This window comes from Oratosquilla oratoria, chromosome 3, assembly GCF_046742065.1.
Source record: "Oratosquilla oratoria isolate Oo_2021 chromosome 3, ASM4674206v1, whole genome shotgun sequence".
NCBI lineage: Eukaryota > Metazoa > Arthropoda > Malacostraca > Stomatopoda > Squillidae > Oratosquilla > Oratosquilla oratoria.
Window position 1 is genome coordinate 49,106,427 of NC_134779.1, and position 20,187 is coordinate 49,126,613.

At 38.9% G+C, this 20,187-nt stretch overlaps 1 protein-coding gene across 4 annotated transcripts in view; it reads left to right on the forward strand.

Moving 5' to 3' along the window:
• The window catches only part of LOC143022257 (SH3 domain-binding protein 5-like), a 138,062-nt gene that overhangs the window by 101,865 nt on the left and 16,010 nt on the right, over positions 1–20,187 (forward strand). For 2 of the 4 annotated variants that reach the window (XM_076180404.1, XM_076180408.1), the window contains exon 7: positions 9,751–10,306. In XM_076180404.1, the coding sequence (XP_076036519.1) occupies positions 9,751–10,306 (556 nt within the window). Of the gene's footprint in view, positions 1–9,750; positions 12,077–20,187 lie in introns of those variants that run through there. The other 2 variants (XM_076180398.1, XM_076180411.1) reach the window with 1 other exon arrangement.

Here is a 20,187-nt window from a genome sequence, read left to right on the forward strand (position 1 = left end):
ATATGATTTAAATACCTGGCCTAAATACCCATTGTTGAGTGTGGGTTTTAATCTGATGAATCAAAATATCAATACTCTCAATACCATGCAAGGAAAGGAAGTTGAAATGAAACCTATTTTTGACATTAATAAGTTTTCAAACTATAATAAAGTTATGAAAATCACTGAGTATCTCTTCAAGTGGATTTGTATGAAAAGTGGTGAAAACTCTCATGAGAAGGCATTGGATTATTGGATCATGATAAATCAGTCAATCAGTTTTGCTAAAGAAATTAGCTTCCTTAAACAAGTGGATACACTCAAGTCAAGTAACTTTAAAAATTCAGAAGTGCCTTCCTTAGTATTGAATTTAAACTTGTTTCTTGATGAAAAGAGCATCCTGAGATCACGAGGAAGGATTTCCAAATCACTTTATTTTGATTATAATGTACACAATCCTGTACTTTTGGGAAAAGATCACTTTTTCACTGTACTTTTTACCAGATTTTGTCATGCTCAGGTACAACACATGGGAGTCAGTACTACCTTAAATTTCCTAAGGTCCCAAGGATTCTGGATCCCAAAGGGTAGATCTTCTGTTAAAGCTTCAATTAAGGACTGCAAAATTTGCCAGAAGTATAATGCACTTGCCTATAATTACCCTAAAGTAACCAGTATGCCTAAGCAGCACATGAATCTGATCAGACCTTTCAATCATGTGGGAGTTGATTATACAGGTCATGTGTTTTTGAGGAAAGATAATACTAATGCTTTGAGTAAATATTTTATATTGATTTTCACTTGCCTTAATATCAGGGCTGTCCATTTTGAGTTGTTGCCTGACATGTCAACTAAGAATTTCATTCTGGCCTTTCAAAGATTTTGTAATCAGTATACTATTCCAACTTACTTGTACAGTGATAATGCCCGATCATTTGTGAAAGGTGGAGACATATTAGAGAGAACTCTCGAGTCGAATGAATTTTTGGATGAACTCTCAAAAAACAAAATCAAACGTGTAAGAATCCCAGTATATTCAGCATGGGTTGGAGCAGCTTGGGAACGTCTTATCAGAACAGTAAAAAACTGTCTGTATAAGGCAATTGGAAGATCTAAATCAACATATTTTGAGTTTCTGACTGCCCTTTCAAACATAAAAAATGCCATTAATTCTAGGCCTCTCACTTATAGAGCCAGTTCAGAAGAATTTGAATTTATAACTCCAAATTCATTCCTCAAACTTAACAACATTGGTTCATTGATGTTCAAAGATGAAACTGATATTTGGGTTAATGATGAAAATCAGGAAAATCTTGAAAATGCACTTTGCAAGCAGAATGAGATGTTTGAGGAATTTAGAAGATTGTGGTATGAAGACTATCTTCTGAGTTTAAGGGATCATGCAAAAAATCTTTACCAGAAAGAATGGTCTGACAAGATAAAGAAAGGAGATGTAGTTTTGATTAAACATCCAAATAAACACAGACCTTTTTGGTTAATGGGAATAATATTAGAGATAATTATTGGACATGACAATAAGGTTCGGATTGTTAAAGTGAAACAAAATAATGGAGAAATTGCCTTCCATACAATAAAGAATTTGTATCCCATGGAATTAAATATCACTCTTGGAAGTCAAAACCCATCACAACCTTCAGAGGTAGATACTGGAAACGACTCAAATCAAACAAATCCTCAAGCTCCATCTGCAAATAATAGAGATCTCAAACCAAAAAGAAAGGCTGCATTAAAGCAGCGTGAACTTATGAGAAATAAACTTGATTATTTATAAATTATAAATTGTGTATTAGGTGTTGGGTAAAATGCTACACCCTGGTTCTGGGGTGAGGATACACGAGTTTAGGTGGTGGTTCAGATACTTTACCCTTAATCTAAGGGTGAGAAATTGTTTTATTAAAGATTGATTAGAGGCATTAAATCTTATTGAATCATTTGTATTTATATTGATTTGGACACAAGGTTGCGTTGCGATGCGTTGCATTGCATTGCATTTGTTACAAATGCAATCTCTTGTCTGGAGTATATTAGAAATTACGTAAAAGGTGACGTCATATTGAACTCGTTTATTGAACTCTAGAAGTTTAATTTCATTAAAGTAGTAAATTATGTATATTTAAATTATTGGATAAAATCTGAATAATTAATAATGTTAATGATCAATTGCTACTGATAATTTGTAGTCTATTGAAAAAATTTAAACATTTGAAATAAATACCGAAAATTCTGGTCGGTGGAAAGTAAACAATGGTCGCGAAAATTATAGATATTGCGTGTGGCCTGCGACCGGATTCACTCAAATAATAGTTTTCGTCAAGTTAAGACGCTTAGAATTTGTGTCAACTGAAACTACAGAAGATCAATTTCGGAGGAACATTCACTCCCAACTGTAAAGAGAAACCTCTCTTTAAAGAATAAAATTACATAATTGAAAATAACGGATAAACTTAAAAGGGCGAAAGGGACGTAAGTATAACTCGGCCGAGTTAAAACCGGTCTCTCGAAAATCCGCCTTTTCTAAAATTTACATCTAAATTATCAAGAAGAAGGTAAGATCAACTTTCTCTTTTGAATTAGTTTAACTATAGTAAGAATTATTTGTTTGGATGAGGAAAACAGATCCTTTTCCAATAATAGTCACCGCTTATATCGATCGTTCTCTCTTTCACCCGCGAATTTTGAAAACCACAGAGAATGGGATTCAGGGCACATTTGAGAGAATGTAAAAACACAGGGGCGACTACAATAAATATAATCAAGACGCCGATATGGCAGCGTCGCGAATCCACTTGCTCCTCATGACGCCTACGTGTGCAGCACCGTATGGAAGGGGTTAAGCCTTCCCCTTCCCATACAAATACCAAACAAGGCATTTGTTTCCTCCAACTTAGCAAAAAAGTGCTGTACTCCAGAGCTCATTCTAGATGTCCGTCTCAGATGGGGGTTCGTTAGTGTGTGCATAAATGAGTGCTCAACAAAAGTTTTGGCCAGGGGACCCAGGGTGAACAAACTTATGTTAAAAAAAGAATTATACAGATGCTCCTCTACTTACGTTCATTCGTTTTACATTTTTTCAATTTTACGTTTGAACTGACTAAAAAAAGATTTGTAAAAAAAAAAAATAATAATAATAATAAGAAAGTGAATTTTTTAGTTTAGCGCACTCTCCGTAGTACGAGATGTTCAAACGATACTTACGCATGACGCTGCGTCCATTGTTTACATGGCACAAACTACAGACTAAATGTGCCTTTCCGCCTCCTCCTCCTCCCCTTCCTCCTTCTCCTCCACCATCTCACTTTGTTGCTTGAATTTAATTTATTTGAAATTAATGTTATTATTTTACAATGGTATGTTTATAATGAATGATTTAGGGGTGTTTTATAAGATACGGTAATAGAATTTATGGATGTATAGTACAGTATGAACAGTCATACATTACTGGAACGTACAGTAACAACTTACGTTCATTTTCACGTTACATTCGGCCGTTCGGAACGTAACTGAAACGTAAGTTGAGGAGCGTCTGTATTGTATTCCCACTTGGATCGTAAGAGGCGAGAAGAAAGGGATGGGGATTGGGACTAGGCATCCTTCTCCTTGTAGCCCCACAGGGGACATTCCTAAACAAAAAAGAGAAGGCATAAGAGGGTCTGGAAGTTCTCGGACCAGCACCCTAAGGTTTGGGTCTTTTAATGTGCGTGGATGTGGTACAGATGAGAGTAAAAGGGAAGAGATAGGTAGTATGTTTGTGAGAAGAAAGATGGATGTGTTGGCTTTGAGTGAAACTAAGTTGGAAGGGTGAGTGTAAGTGGGAGGTTATCAGGAGTGAAGAGAGGGCGAGGGAGGGAAGGGGTGGCTATTCTAGTAAGTGAAGAGATAGGTAAATGGGTAGTGGAGTGGAAGGAGGTTTCCTCAAGGATAATGTGGATGAAGGTGAAACTGGGAAAGGAGATGTGGGTCTTTGTAAGTGCATATGGGCCTGGCAGTGAGAAGAGTGTAGAAGAAAGGGAGGCCTTTTGGATAGATTTAAATGAGTGCATAGAGGATTTAGGAAGAAATGCCAATGTAATAGTACTGGGAGACCTTAATACTAGGGTAGGAAATGGTCCAATCGATGGAGTGGTTGGGAAATGTGGAGTTCCAGGAAAGAATTGTAGTGGAGAGTTGATGGTGGAAATGTGTCTAGAGAGTTGATGATAGCAAATACAGTATTTCGGAAGAAAGTCAGGCAAAAGTACACATGGGAGAGGGTGGTGGATGGAAGGGTGGTAAATAGAGTGCTAATGGATTATGTAGTGGTAAATAGGATTATGATAGGAAGAGTTAAGGATGTACATGTGCTAAGGGGAGAGGGTGGGGGAATATCAGATCATTTTCTGGTGGAAGGTAAGTTGAGAGTGGAGGATAGATGGAGAAAGAGGAAAGAGACAAAAGGTAGGGAGGTTCTTAGAGTGAACTCTTTGAATGAAAAGGAAAAGGAGAAGGAGTACGGAAAGAAGCTGAAGGAGGAGTGGGAGGGAGTAAAGGATAGAGTAGAGCTGGGTGTGGAGGAGGAATGGGGATGGTTCAAGGAGGGAATCATAAAATGTGCAAGGATGGTGTGTGGAACAAGAAGGACAGGGGGAAATAGAAGAAAGGGTAGTGAATGGTGGGATGAGGAAACAAAGAAGGTTGTAGAAGAGAAGAAGCGAGCTTTCACAGATTGCTTACAAAATAGGATGAGGGAGTCATATGAGAGGTACAAAGAAAAGAAAAGAGAAGTAAAGCAGAAGGTAAAGGTTGCAAAGAGGAGAGCAGATGTGAAATGGGGTAAGAGTATGACAGAAAATTTTGAAAGTAATAAAAAGATGTTTTGGAAAGAAATTGAGAGGAAGAGGAGGTGAATCAAGTAGAGAAGAAAAGGTAAAAGGTGCAGATGGAGAGATGATAATGGAAGAGAAGGCAGTAAGGGGAAGATGGGCAGAATATTTTAGGGAGTTGCTTAATGTGAAGGAGGATAGGGAAGGAAAGATAGCTGCAGTGGGAAATGCAAAGAAAATGAGAGTGATGAGTGAGGAGAATGGAGGAGAAATAAGGAAGGATGAAGTGAAAGCAGTTGTTAAGATGATGAAAGCAGGTAAGGCACCTGGTCTGGATGGATGCCATGCAGAATGTCTGAAAAAGGGAGGTACAGTGATGGTGAACTGGTTGGTGAGGTTATTTAATGTTTGCTGGAGAGAGGGTAGAGTGCCGGAGGGCTGGAGGAGTGCCTGTATAGTTCCTTTTTACAAGGGAAAAGGTGACAAGTGTGAATGTAGTAGTTTCAGAGGGATTAGCTTGTTAAGTGTAGTAGGGAAGGCTTATGGGAGGATCTTGATTTAGAGGATTAGGAGAGGAACAGAGGGAGTAATTGGTGAGGAAGTGTGGATTTAGGACAGGTAGAGGTTGTGTAGATCAGATCTTTGTGGTAAGACAGATATGTGAGAAAGCTATAGGAAAGGGGAAGGATGTTTTTTGGGCTTTTATGGATCTGGAAAAGGCTTATGATAGGGTAGACAGAAAGGCACTGTGGGAGGTTATGCAGATATATGGGATAGGAGGAAAGCTTCTAGGAGCTGTCAAGAGTTTTTATGATAGTAGAGCTTGTGTCAGGATTTGGAAATGGAGAGAGTGAGTGGTTCGAGGTAAAGGTGAGACTTCGTCAAGGATGTGTTATGTCGCCCTGGCTGTTCAACTTATACATGGATGGGGTGGTGCGAGAGGTAAATGCAAGGGTAGTGGGCAAGGGATTGGAGATGGTTAAAGAAAATGGAGAAAAGTGGGAGGTGAGCCATCTGTTGTTTGCGGACGACACTGCACTTGTGGCAGGATCGGAAGAGGGATTGAGGAAGTTGGTGGCAGAGTTTGGGAGAGTATGTGATAAAAGAAAGCTAAAGATAAATGTGGGTAAAAGTAAGGTGATGAGAGGTACAAGGGATGAAAGTGGCAGTAGGCTGGAAATGAGCATTAACCCCTACCATACGGTGCCGCACACGTAGGCATCATGAGGAGCAAGTGGATTCGCGACGCTGCCATATCGGCGTCTTGATTATATTTATTGTAGTCGCCCCTGCGTTTTGACATTCTCCCTAATCTGCCCTTAATCACATTCTCTATGGTTTTCAAAATTCACGGGTGAAAGAGAGAACGATCGATATAAGTGGTGACTATATTTTATGATGCGAGTATTATTACGACACGTCGTACGGCTGGCATTGGCTGCTGCCCGCGTGATTTAAGTCCCAGAGTGAAGTGGTTAAAGGAGAGCGACTGGAGGAAGTGGATAGTTTTAGATACTTGGGTGCAAATGTGGCAGGAAAAGGTGGAGTGAAGGTGGAGGTAGAATGTAGATTGAGAGAAGCGAGTAAATGCCTTGGTGGATTAAAAAGTGTAATGAGGAATAGACATTTGGGAATGGAGGCTAAGAGGAGACTGTATGAAGGAGTGATTGTGCCAACAGCACTGTATGGGGCAGAAACATGGAACATAAGAGAAGAAGAGAGAAGGAGTTTGAATGTGTTTGAGATGAGGTGTCTGAGAAGTATGATGGGTTACTAGGCTAGATAGAGTGAGAAATTAGGTGAGGAGGAAAACGGGTGGAAAGGGAGTTGGGAGATAGGGTTGATGAAAGAGTATTAGGATGGTTTGGACACATGGAAATAATGAGTGAAGAAAGACTAGTAAAAGAGGTATGGAAGGCAGATGTGAAGGGAGTGAACATGAGGGGATGTCCTAGGATGAGGTGGATGGATGGGGTGAAGGGGCTTTGGGGAAGAGGGGAATGTTTGTTGAGGAAGGACGGAAGAGGACAGAAGACAGGGGTGAATGGAGAATGGTTGTATATAGATGATGTTGTGATTGCATGAGGTGGAATGGGTGGGGGGGGGGGATGGGGGGTGAGGTAGTATGTGTGATCAAAATTTGATGCAGCCCGAAGGGATTTCTCCCCGTCCTCTCCTTTTATGCAATGGGGGGACGGAGAGGAGGGGGTCGCCGATTTAATGAAGCGGCCTTGCTCTGGATGTGCTGTGTCTTGCGACACTGCTTCTGACCCAGGGCAGTGGACAAGATGCAGGGATGACCCGTCATCTAGGAGGTGCTGAGATAAGAGGGAGGGTGGAGGGGTGTGGAGTGTATTCAGGGATGGAGTGGGTGGGAATGATTTTATTCCTTTTCCTTTTTGGCTACCTCCCTTGTAAGGGGGAAAAAGCCTTGGTATATGTATGTATGTATGTTTGAATTTAGCCAAGAGATAAGTTGTGTGAGTACTTGCTCCAGACTCTGCCCTTATTTCACCTGGGTTTTTTGTGTACTTGTCATGTATGTAACCTTATTATGGGTAAGGTGAAATTGTTATTGTTAGAAACTACTACTCATATTATTATTCTGAGGGAGGCAGGGTAGTAAATTAAGGAAATTGCTGATGAACTTATAGTGGCTGTGTTGTGAGATGCAGTGCTACAAGGTGATGGGAGGAAAAGTGTGCTGCCATACCAACCCAGAAATAGCAGTCTGATAGGCTTTGTAAGACCTGGAGGTTTTTCCTCATATTTCAGCCCATAAAATGAAGAAAAGCAATAGTGGTGTATATACTGGAGTGTCTATACATATTTTTCATCACTGCATGATTGAACTTGGGTACTCCAGCCATTGCCTTGTGAAGAAACAGATTCTCACCTGTGTGGAGAGAGAAATTTCTTAAGCTTGCTTCCTCTTCTCCCTTAAAGCAACAATCTAGGCAAGTGGTCCCCTTGAAATTCCCTCAAGGGTCCACAGTTAGAGCCACTGTTTGAAATGAAGTACTGAGTGACAAAATCTGTCCTGTTCATATACGTTTTAATGTAACAAATAGTTATTATAATTTTATTAAAAAAAAAAAAGAGAGAGAGAGAGAGAGAAATTTTGACACAGCCCGAAGGGATTTCTCCCCATCTTCTCCTTTTCTGCATGAGGGTACGGAGAGGGGGGGGTCGCTGAATTTATGAAGTGGCCTTGCTGTGGATGTGCTTTGTCTTGCGACACTGCTTCTGACCCAGGGCAGTGGACAGGATGCAGGGATGACCCGTCATCCAGGAGGTGCCAAGATAAGAGGGAGGGAGGAGGGTGGAATGGGTGGGAGTGGTTTCTATGCCTTTTTCTTTTTGGCTACCCCCTGTGTAAGGGGGGAAAAGCCTTTGGTAAATATGCATGTGTATAAGTTGATGATGCTTCCTTGTATTAGAATGATGTTGCAAGTATATGATTTTTTCAACACATTCTTTACTGTCAGTATAAGGTGATGACTTTATGCGTACTTATACCAAGGGCTTTTTCCCCCATTCACCACCCTTCCCTCCCTCTTTTCTTGGCTCCTGGATGATGGGTCATCCCAGCATCTCGCTCACTGCCCTAGGTCAGAAGCAATGCAGCAAGACACAGCACATCCACAGCAAGGCCACTCCATTTAATTGGCAACCCCCTCTTTGTCCCCCCATGCCGAAAAAGAGAATACAGGGAGAAATCCCTTCGGGCTGCATCAAAATATCATTCACATACTCCATCCCCCCACCCCATTTTATGTATCACAGCATCATCCATACACAACCACTCTCCACCCACCCCTATCTTCTATCCTCTTCCTTCCTCAACAGACATTCCCCTTTCCCAGTGCCCCTTTTACCCCGTCCATCCATCTCATACTTGGTTGCCCACTCATGTTCACTTATTCCACCTCTGCCTGCCACACCTCTTTTACTAATCCTTCCTCACTCACTCCTTCCATGTGTCCAAATCATCTCAATACTCTTTCATCAACCCCATCCCTCAACTCCCCCTCCACCCCCACTCTTCTCCCAACATCCTTGTTTCTCACTCTACCCAGCCTAGCACTCCCTACTGTACTTCTCAGGCATTTCATCTCAAACACATTTAAACTCTTCCTCTCTTATGTCCCATGGTTCTGCCCCATACAATGTTGTCGGCACAATCACTCCTTCATGCAATCTCCTCTCAGCATTGATTCCCAAATGTCTATTTCTCATTACACTTTTTAATCCCCCAAGGCATTTACTTGCTTCTCTCAATCTACATTCCACCTCCACCCCCACTCTTCCCTTTCCTGCCACATTCATACCCAAGTATCTAAAACTATCCACTTCCTCCAGTCTCTCTCCCTTGATACTCATTTCCAGTCTGCTGCCACTTTCTCCCCTTGTACATCCCATCACCTTACTTTTAGCCACATTTATCTTCAACTTTCTTCTTTCCCACACCCTTCCAAACTGTCACTAATTTCCTCAATCCCTCCTCTGATTCTGTTACAAACGCAGTGTTCTCAGCAAACAACTGGCTTCTCTCCCGCTTTTCTCCATTTTCTTTAACCATCTCCAATCCCCAACCCACTACCCTTGTATTTACCTCTCACACCACCCTGTCCATGTATAAATTGAACAACCAAGGTGATAACATATCCCTGACGAAGTCCCACCTTTACCTCAAACCATTCACTCTTTCCATTTCTGATTCTAACACAGGCTCTACTATTGTAAAAACTCTTGACTGCTCTTAACAGCTTTCCTCTTAGCCCGTATATATATATATATATATATATATATATATATATATATATATATACACACTTTATATAATTGTGTAATAAATATTTTTTCCTGATATTGATTTATATATATATATATTGAATGTTTGTAAGTATATGTATTTATGGCATTCATTTATTTTATTCTCTATTTTCAGTATTGGAAAACACTCAGGGAAAAACTGCAAGAATTCCAAGGTGAGAGGAGATTAAGTCATGACTTGCCAGATGTTTCTCAAGTGGATGAATTGCATCTGCTTGAAGACAGACAACGATCAGTAACTGGTAGTTCTGGTATTACTGCTGGAAGTGAATCATTAACAGAAGACTTGGAGAGTACTTTAGAGAGAATAGTCAGTGGGGAAAGTGGTGTAGATTCTGAAGAGGAAGGAGATCAGGGGCACAGTAATGGTGGTGGAGAAAAGAAGGAAGACAGTGGGAGTCTTGAAAAAGAAGTTTCAGACAGTAAACCATTGGACTGTAAACAGACTTTGAAGAGTGAATTTGAGGAGTCGGCAGAAGTTGAAAGAGAAACAAGACCACAATTAGAACGTTATGTAGAGGGTAATGCTGAGGACCCAATTATATACAATGAAGGACAAGAAAATACTGTTGAGAAGCCTTGCACTTTAAAAGAAAAGGAAAATACAGCTGAAGAGAAAGATTCTGGAACTGTGAAGAATGAAGAGAAGGCTGAAGGGGAGACAAGGCTAGGTAAGATAGACAGTACTATGGATAACATTTGCAAAAATGATAGTATAGGAAATAATGAATTAGATAGGGTTACAGAGCAAGTAGAAATTACTGAAGAATATGAAAAAACAAAAGTAACAAAAATGCAAGATGGAAGGGATCAGTTTATTCAAGTAGAATGTTTCACTGCCATGCCTATTGGTGCTGAGGAGAATGTTCATAATCTTATTGGTGGTGCTGAGACAGAACAGGTTGTAAAAAAGGATGAGAAAGAAGAGGAGACAAGTTGTGAAGATGAGACAGTTAAGGAAGAATCTATTGTGAAGCTGTGTTCACCTTCCAGAAGATTGAATGTTATTCATGAAGAGTGAATACTGTATGATGAAGCTGAGGTCAAATGGAATTGGCTTTTCTTCTCTTCACAGTTTGTTCTTGTTGCCTTTTTAGAATGATAATCATAATGTAGGGTGTACAGATTATGTTGTTAGATGTGAGAAGTCTATTTTAGATATACAAGAGGCAGACTTCTAATATTAGCAATAAGCAAAAGCTTTGTGACAGGCCAGTTGTTGATGTAGAACCAGTGATTAGCAAGAGTTGCTTGGCAGGTCTACCCAACAGTTTTTAGAGTATTTTTATCAAATTTGTACAGTAAAGTAGATTTTTTGCAGTTTTGATGTTCTTGGTTATAGGAACATGAGAAGAGTATTGAAATCTAATTTGGGAATGACATGTGGGTTGTGAATGTCTAAAAATAAGTTATTATTTTCTTGAAACTGCATAATATAAATCAAGTGTGATAATGGTAATGCCTTTTGAGCTTTAAGAAAATGATTTAGGTATTTGTGAAGATGTACTGTGTATGTGTTTGACCAGAGACCAGGTAGAATAATTCCAGAAGACTTCTAGAGCCTGACTACAAAAGTGTAAAAGCTTTGAAAAATGGGATCATATTCATTAAGGTTTTACTGTCTTCTCATTCTTGATGAGATTTGTGCCCAGATTTGTTTAGAGACAGTTATTTAATAGAGACAAGCCAGTTTTGCATATAATGAAAACAGCTGAATATGTCTTCTTAGTTTTCAGTAGATGCCCACAATGTCTTTATGTGGCATTACTCCTTTACCCTTTCACTTCATCCTCTGCAACACTTTCCATTGAAAAGCCCATGCTTACAACAAAGGTGAAAGTCAATTTTATTTGAGTGTGCAGTTTCTAAGTAGTCATTCATGGCCATGGCCAGATTGTCAGAGCCTGGGGTTTCACACAAGAGATCTGAGGCAGTGGAGTGATTGATTGATGAGGTTTTGAATTTCAAAGTAAAATTTCTTAAAAGTCATCAACATGCATGCACACAGCTACATATATATATATATATATATATATATATATATATATATATAAAACACGACAGTATTTTAGCACTGATTAACCACTTCAGTACGGGACTTATATCTCGCGGGCAGCAGCCAATGCCAGCCGTATGACGTAACGTAATAATATTCGCATCATAAAGTATAGTCACCGCTTATATCGATCGTTCTCTCTTTCACCCGCGAAATTTGAAAACCACAGAGAATGGGATTCAGGGCGCATTTGGGAGAATGTAAAAACACAGGGGCGACTACAATAAATATAATCAAGACGCCGATATGGCAGCGTCGCGAATCCACTTGCTCCTCATGACGCCTACGTGTGCGGCACCGTATGGAAGGGGTTAATCTTCTTACTGAGATTTTCAATTTTTCTCACAGCAGATCTCATTTCCAGGGGGGTGGGCAAATACGAGCCTTCCGTAGTCATCCATATTTAATTTGACGTTTCGACTTCAGGGAGTCATCTTCAGAATAGTTTACAAGAATTAATTCTAGTAAACTATTCTGAAGATGACTCCCTGAAGTCAAAACGTCAAATTAGATATGGAAGACTACGGAAGGCTTGTATTTGCCCACCCCCCGAAATGAGATCTACTGTGAGAAAAATTGAAAATCTCAATAAGAAGATTAATCAATGCTAAAATACTGTTGTGTTTAATACAGTGTGTATTAGTGAGAATCTGTGCCCAAAATATACAATATATATATATATATATATATATATATACAGACGCTCCTCAACTTACGTTTTAGTTAGGTTCCGAACGGCCAAACGTAACATGAAAATGAACGTAAGTTGTTACTGTACTATACATCCATAAATTCTATTACCGTATCTTATAAAACACCCCTAAATCATTAATTATAAACATAACATTGTAAAATAATAACATTAATTTCAAATAAATTCAAGCAACATAAATTGAGATGGAGGAGGGGGAGGAGGAGGAGGAGGCAAGGCACGGCACGTTCAGTCTGTCGTTTGTGCCATGTAAACAATGGACGCAGCGTCATGCGTAAGTATAGTTTGAACTACGGAGAGCGCTAAACTAAAAAATTCACTCAATTTTTTTTTTTTTTTTTTTTTTTTTTTTTTTTTTTTTTTTTTTTTTTTTTTTTTTTTTTTTTTTTTTTTTTTTGTCAGTCAGTTCAAACGTAAAATCGAAAAAACGTAAAACGAATGAACATAAGTAGAGGAGCGTCTGTATATCACACATATACATATATATATACAGACACACACACGTAGACCGATTCACGGCGAAGATTGGAGCTCCAAAGAAGAAGGGATATTTTTGTGGATCTCAACATCAAGGAAGTACCTTTTTGTATTTATAGGGAAGGGGAAAGCTCGTGGTGTAGTGGGAAGGTGATGAAAAAGGAGAAAGGGAGGGCAATGGAAGGAAATGAAGAAGGGGAGGACTTGGTCCAGGCAGGCAGATGCCATGTAAACAAACACGGGCCGGATGAATTTAGTGACAAAGAAGGGATTAACAAAAATGTAAAGATTAGAAATATAGATAAGAGCAGCACAATGGAAGGTGAAGATAACAATTTCCAAGGATTTAATGAGGGAGGGAAGCCAACCCTCCCTGATTAGCAAGCATAGAAGAAAAACTTGAGAAAATTGTCAAACATTGGGAGGATAGGTTCGGTGAACTCACACAGATCATGCAGAGTTGAAAAATTGGAAGAATTAGAGAAGGTGAACCAAAAACTAACTAAAGAAATAGAAGTATAAAAAGACAGTTAAAAGAAGTAAAAGATGAGAATGAGGAATTAAAGAATAATAATAAAGAGAATAAAGAGTCCATAGCAAAAGAAGCACAGGGTTGAAAAAAAATAAAATCCAAGAGAACAACAAAATTGCATTTAATGATATAGTAAAACAGCAGATGAAAGAACAAACTGACGACACAATTATTAAAGTGATGAGACAGAAGGAGAATATAATAAGAGATTTAGCAGATAAAAAGAAATGTATAATTTGGAATAGAAGAGAAGTATAATCTAAATAGGACCACAAGAATCAAAGAGGAAAAAGAAAAAGTAAACAGTTTATTAGTATTAGTTCAGGAAGATGAACCTGAAATTGGGAAACAAATTAAAGAAATGTATAGGCTCAGGAAATATAGTACAGATAAGACCAGACCAATTAAGGTTAAATTCAGGTCACAAACGACAGCAGAGAATATCTTAGCAAAAACAGGGAAACTAGCAGCAAGTGAACAATATAAAAAGGTATGGATAAAAAGAGAAATGAATAAAGAGGAAAGAAAGGATGAAGACAAAAAGACGAAGTTAAAGAAAAAAACGAGATGAGATCAGTCAGAAAAAAAGGAATTCTATTGGAGAGTAGTGAATATGAAAGTGAGGAAATGGGTCATAACAGAGAAAAACAAAAAGGGAAACAGAAAATACAATGGAAGTAGCAGAAAACTAAGAGTGTCTTACACAAATATAGATGGCTTGATAACAGGATTGAACTAACTGAATGATTATCTGAAGGAAAAAGAACCGGACATAATGGGAATTGTAGAGACAAAATTAATAGGTCCACTACCACCCAACAGTGTAGGACATCATGCATGTAATTATTGGATTAGAAACAGAGAGACAAAATAAAGGGGGTGGAGTTACATTCCTGACTAAGAAGGATATAAACATGAGGAATGTCACATATGGAAAGAAAAGAGATGATTATGATCAAAGTGGAAGACAGAGATAAGAAGAGCAGAAAGATTGTAATAGATTATGCACCTCCAAAAACAGCCTCGTGGGAAGAGAGAGAACATAAAAGTATGTTAGAAGACACAAGGATAACATTAAATAAGATAATGGAAGATGGAGGAAGAATAGTTATAATGGACGACTTTAATTGCAAAGAAGTCTGCTGGGAAGAGATGACAGTAAAAGGTGGAGACAACTCATGGGGAAATGTTCTACTGGAGATGATTATATTATTGACCATACAATGACACAATGTATTCAAGAGAACACTAGGTATAGAAATGAAGAACCATCGAGACTAGACCTAATAATCACATCAGAACCTGAAATAGTGGAAAAGATTGAATATATGACACCAATAAGTAAAAGTGACCACATATTGATTGAACTAGAACTAAATGAGGAAAAATGAAAAGAAATGAACAGTATAGAAAAGGAAGATTGATGTATGATTTTTTTTTTATAAGATAAGAGAATTCTTTTAAAAAGAAAACGGGGAAAGAATATACAAAGAGGAAACAACAGTGGAAGAGAAATGGAACATTTTGACAAAAAATTATAAAAAAAGAAGTGGAAAAGTATGTCCCAAGAGAAAAGCAAGAAAAAGAATATGTATAGTGCTGGTACAACAAAAGTTGTAGGGAGTTGAAAGACAAAAGAGATAAAGCCTGGACCAAATTGAAGAAAAACAAAAGACCTGAAAAATTGAAAATATATACTAGTTATAGAAATTAATATGTACAAGTGTGCAGAGAGGAAAAGAGAAAATATGAAAAAGATGTCATAGAAAAATGTAAAGATCAACCAAAACTATTTTACAGATTTGTAAACAAACTGAAAAACAAACAAGAATTAGAGAAATTAAGACAAGGAGTTGAATACACAGAGGAAATAGAAATGGCAGAAATTATGAACAAGCATTTTAAATCGGTGTTTACAAGGGAGAACATACAACCTGGAGAGATCGAATGGGAAGAGAAAGTCCCCCCTATGAAAGAAATAGTAGTAACAAAGAATGAAATAATGAGACACTTGTATAGTAATCTTGATGTCAGAAAATCGCATGGACCAGATGAAATAGCAAACTGGATTTTGAAAGAATGCAGGAATGAACTGGCAGACAAAATACATAGCCTAATAAACAGTTCATTGAAAGAAGGAAAAGTTCCAAAAGATTGGAGAAGAGCAAATATAGTACCTATATATAAAAGGGGAAATAAAGAAGTCCCTACTAACTATAGACCAGTCTCTCTAACAAGTACAATAGCAAATATTTGTGAAAGAATTGTCAAAAGTAGATGGGTAAAGTATTTAGAAAAAAACAATGTGCTAAATCCAAGGCAATTTGGATTCAGACAAGGACGATCATGCATCACCAATTTAATATGTTTCTATTCAAGGCTAATAGATATAATACAAGAAAGAGATGGGTTGATTGTGCATTTCTAGACCTAAAAAAAGCTTTTGACAAAGTACCACATAAGAAGTTGCTTAAGAAATTAGAAACTGAAGGAGGAATACAGGGCAAACTGCTTAAATGGATGGAAGACTTTGCAAGAAAGAAAAATGAGAGTAGTGATAAGAGACAAACACTCAAATTGGGATGAAGTAATAAGTGGTGAAGGAACAGTTCTGGCCCCAATTATGTTTGCTATATATATTAATGATATGGATGAAGAAATTGAAAGTTATATGAGCTTCTTTGCAGATGATGCAAAACTATTAAAAAAAGTGAAGACGGAAGAAGATTGTGAGTCACTACAGAGTGATCTCAATAAAGTATGGGAATGGAGTAGGAAGTGGGAGATGGAGTTCAATATTAAGAAGTGTAGTATAATGGAATTTGGAAAAAGCAAAAAAAGAATAGTAGGATCATATAAATTGGGAGAAGGAATAAAAAAAAGTAGAAAATGAGAAGGGCCTGGGAGTCATTATTGAGAATAATATGTTACCTGAGAAACATATAAATAAGATTTTTGGAGAAAGTTATAATTTAATAAGAACAATCAAAGTGGCATTTACATACCTGGATGAAGAAACGGTGAAGAAAATACTAATCACTTTGATAAGACCAAGATTGGAATATGCAGCGACGATGTGGTCACCAAGTACAAAAAAAAATGTATAACAAATCTTGAAAGAATACAAAGAGCAATTACAAAATTGGCACCAACACTCTCAAAACTATCATATGAAGAGAGACTAGCAAAACTTGAGCTACAGACATTAGAGCAAAGAAGAGAGAGAGGATATATGATAACTATAGAATCATGAAAGGCATAGAAACTATTAATAGGATCTAATAAGATGGGATGATAGAAATACAAGAGGACAGAAAGAAAATCAAGAAAGACAGTTATAGAAGAGATCTGAAAAAGAACAGCTTTCCCCACAGAGTAATAGACATTTGGAACAATTTAGATGAGAAAGTAGTGTGTGTAAAACCAATACATGAATTTAAAACCAGTTTAGATGAAATGAGATATGAAGACGGGACACCACGAGCATAGCTCCCCTTCCCATAAAATAGAACTAGGTAGATACACACACACACACACACCATGTGCCCTTTCCCTTTTATGAGAGGGGGGCAATGACTGAGTCAAAGCACACCCTACTACATGTACATTGAAACCCAATTAATGCCCCTTCCATTTCATCACCTCATAGATGAAAAGTTATCCCTTTTTCCCTCCACAGTGCTTGGATCAAAGGCATTGCAGCAATACACACCACTTCCACAATAGGGTCCAACAGCTAGAGCTAGTTTACCCCCACCAGTTAATTGTAAAGTGACCTCACTCTTCATGCAATCAATAGTTTAATGAGCAAATGACCATCCTTTCAGTGAGGATCATCCTTTTGTCTGTTCAGTCTTCCCCTATTCCTTCCTATCTTTTGCACTCACTGTGCCCTGCTCCACAAACGTTCCTCATGTATCCAAGGCTTACCCCAGTCATCCACCTCATTCTTGGTCTTACTCCCATGTTTCCTCCATCTGTATGCTTTCCACATTTTTTGCTAGTCTTGTTAATTTTTTCCAGATACCAAAATCAGCTTAGTATTCTTTTAACTCTATTAAACAACCCTCCACCTCCTGTTCTCTGCCTTATCTCCACACTTTTCTATCCATCCTTGTAACATACATATATCAAGGCTTTTTCCCCTTACAAGGGAGGTAGCCAAAAAGGAAAAGGCATAAAATCATTCCCACCCATTCCATCCCTGAATACACTCCACACCCCTCCACCCTCCCTCTTATCTTAGCACCTCCTTGTAACATGTGCCATATTTCTCAAGCACCTGGAAATTATAGTTATGGAAAATTTATCACCAGAAACATGTACGGAGTGAGTTACAAGGAAGATTTACAAATTGTTGATGAACATTCCACTACACAGACAAGGATATGATGAAAAATATTATGAAAAACATAATTTGCCCTAGTTGGAATATTACTATGATTGCCTCACAAATGATGATGATGATGCTAATGATTGTTGTTTCACTAACTGGAAACCCACAGCCCCACAGAGGCTGGCATCAGTTCTCAGGTCTTTCCATAGATCTTTTTTGGGAAGAAATTTTGGACTTTTCACTGTTGTATTAGTGTTGGGTGCAAATGTGGCAGGAAAAGGTGGAGTGGAGGTGGAGGTAGAATGTAGATTGAGAGAAGCGAGTAAATGCCTTGGTGGATTAAAAAGTGTAATGAGGAATAGACATTTGGGAATGGAGGCTAAGAGGAGACTGTATGAAGGAGTGATTGTGCCAACAGCACTGTATGGAGCAGAAACATGGAACATAAGAGATGAAGAGAGAAGGAGTTTGAATGTGTTTGAGATGAGGTGTCTGAGAAGTATGATGGGTTACTAGGCTAGATAGAGTGAGAAATTAGGTGAGGAGGAAAACGGGTGGAAAGGGAGTTGGGAGATAGGGTTGATGAAAGAGTATTAGGATGGTTTGGACACATGGAAAGAATGAGTGAAGAAAGACTAGTAAAAGAGGTATGGAAGGCAGATGTGGAGGGAGTGAACATGAGGGGACGTCCTAGGATGAGATGGATGGATGGGGTGAAGGGGGCTTTGGGGAAGAGGGGAATGTCTGTTGAGGAAGGATGGGAGAGGACAGAAGACAGGGGTGAATGAAGAATGGTTGTATATGGATGATGATGTGATGCATGAGGTGGAATGGGTGGGGGGATGGGGGGTGAGGTAGTTTGTGTGAGAAAAATTTGATGCAGCCCGAAGGGATTTCTCCCTGTCTTCTCCTTTTATGCATGGGGGGACGGAGAGGGGGTTGCTGATTTAATGAAGCATCCTTGCTGTGGATGTGCTGTGTCTTGCAACACTGCCTCTGACCCAGGGCAGTGGACAAGATGCAGGGATGACCCATCATCCAGGAGGTGCTAAGATGGGAGGGAGTGTGGAGGGGAGTGGAGTGTATTTAGAGATGGAATGGGTGGGAATGATTTTATGCCTTTTTCTTTTTGGCTACCTTCCTTGTAAGGGGGAAAAAAAAGCCTTGTTATACGTATGTATGTATTCGTAAATAGCTGGAGTCCAGGAACCATTTTTATGGAAGAAAGTATACGCTGGACTCGACGTTCGTCAATTTATTCCGACGTTTCGAACCCTGTCCGGGGTTCGTCTTCAGGGTAATACAGTGGTAGCAATAGGAAATGTACATAAATAGGGGATACCTGGTACACTGGGACAGGTCTTCCCAATAACAGTTATATTCCAACGCAGGTAGAACATATCAAAAACATAAATGAGCAACAAAAATATAAATAAAACTATAATACAAAATGTGCAATACTTCCTTAAAAACATTCAAAGAGTTTACTAAAGAATAAATAAAGAAAATACAGTGAAGGTTATAAGAACTCAACCCACTGCCGATAGGCCGCAACACAATGCACCCCGTGGAACAAATGTCCCGCGTAGCATGCATTGTCACATAACAAAGAAATTGGAGCAAGAAGAAGAACGTATAATCCATCAACATAATAAACATGCAAAAAGGAGTTCACATTAAAATAAATAAGAAAACAAAATGCAGTGTGAAAAATGCCCCCAAGATTGGGTGTAAAAGCTACACGCTGTGACATGCCACAACAATACGATAAACTACAACTCGCCACGCGGAAGAAAAGTCTCGTGAAGCATGCACTGACACAGATCCCAGAAACTGTAACCATAAAGTGAAGCAAAACCTTCCCTCACCGTTAATAAATACATAGAAAGAAAATGTAATAATACAAAACACACCAAGAAACACATCACCATCGTGTTAATACAAGTAAAACAAATAAAACACACAACGTATGGGTTTATAGAAAGGACACCCATACAGACTGGCTTCTGGACTATGGCAGCTGTCATCCGGCCATGCACAAAAGAAGTGTGATCCAGACTCTGTGGTCTAGGGTGGAAAAAGGTGTGTTCCACGGAAGATAGCAAGTGGAAGGAGAGGAGTCACCTGAAGAAGGTATTTAGGGACAACGGTTACCCGAATTCGGTAGTAAAAAAGTGGACGGCACGACAACCGAGAGGTAGGATGCATGACAGACAACCGGACGTGCTGCGGGTTACGGTCCCTTATTTGAAAGGGGCTTCTGAGGTAGCGGCCAGACTGTTAAGAAAATGCGGTGTTGAAATAGCACACAAACCGAGGAACACTCTGCATAGAGCCCTGACCAAAATTAAGGACACTGTGAGCCAAGCAGACCAAATAGGGGTGGTTTATGACATCAGGTGCAAGGACTGTGAGACACATTATGTTGAGGAAACTAGC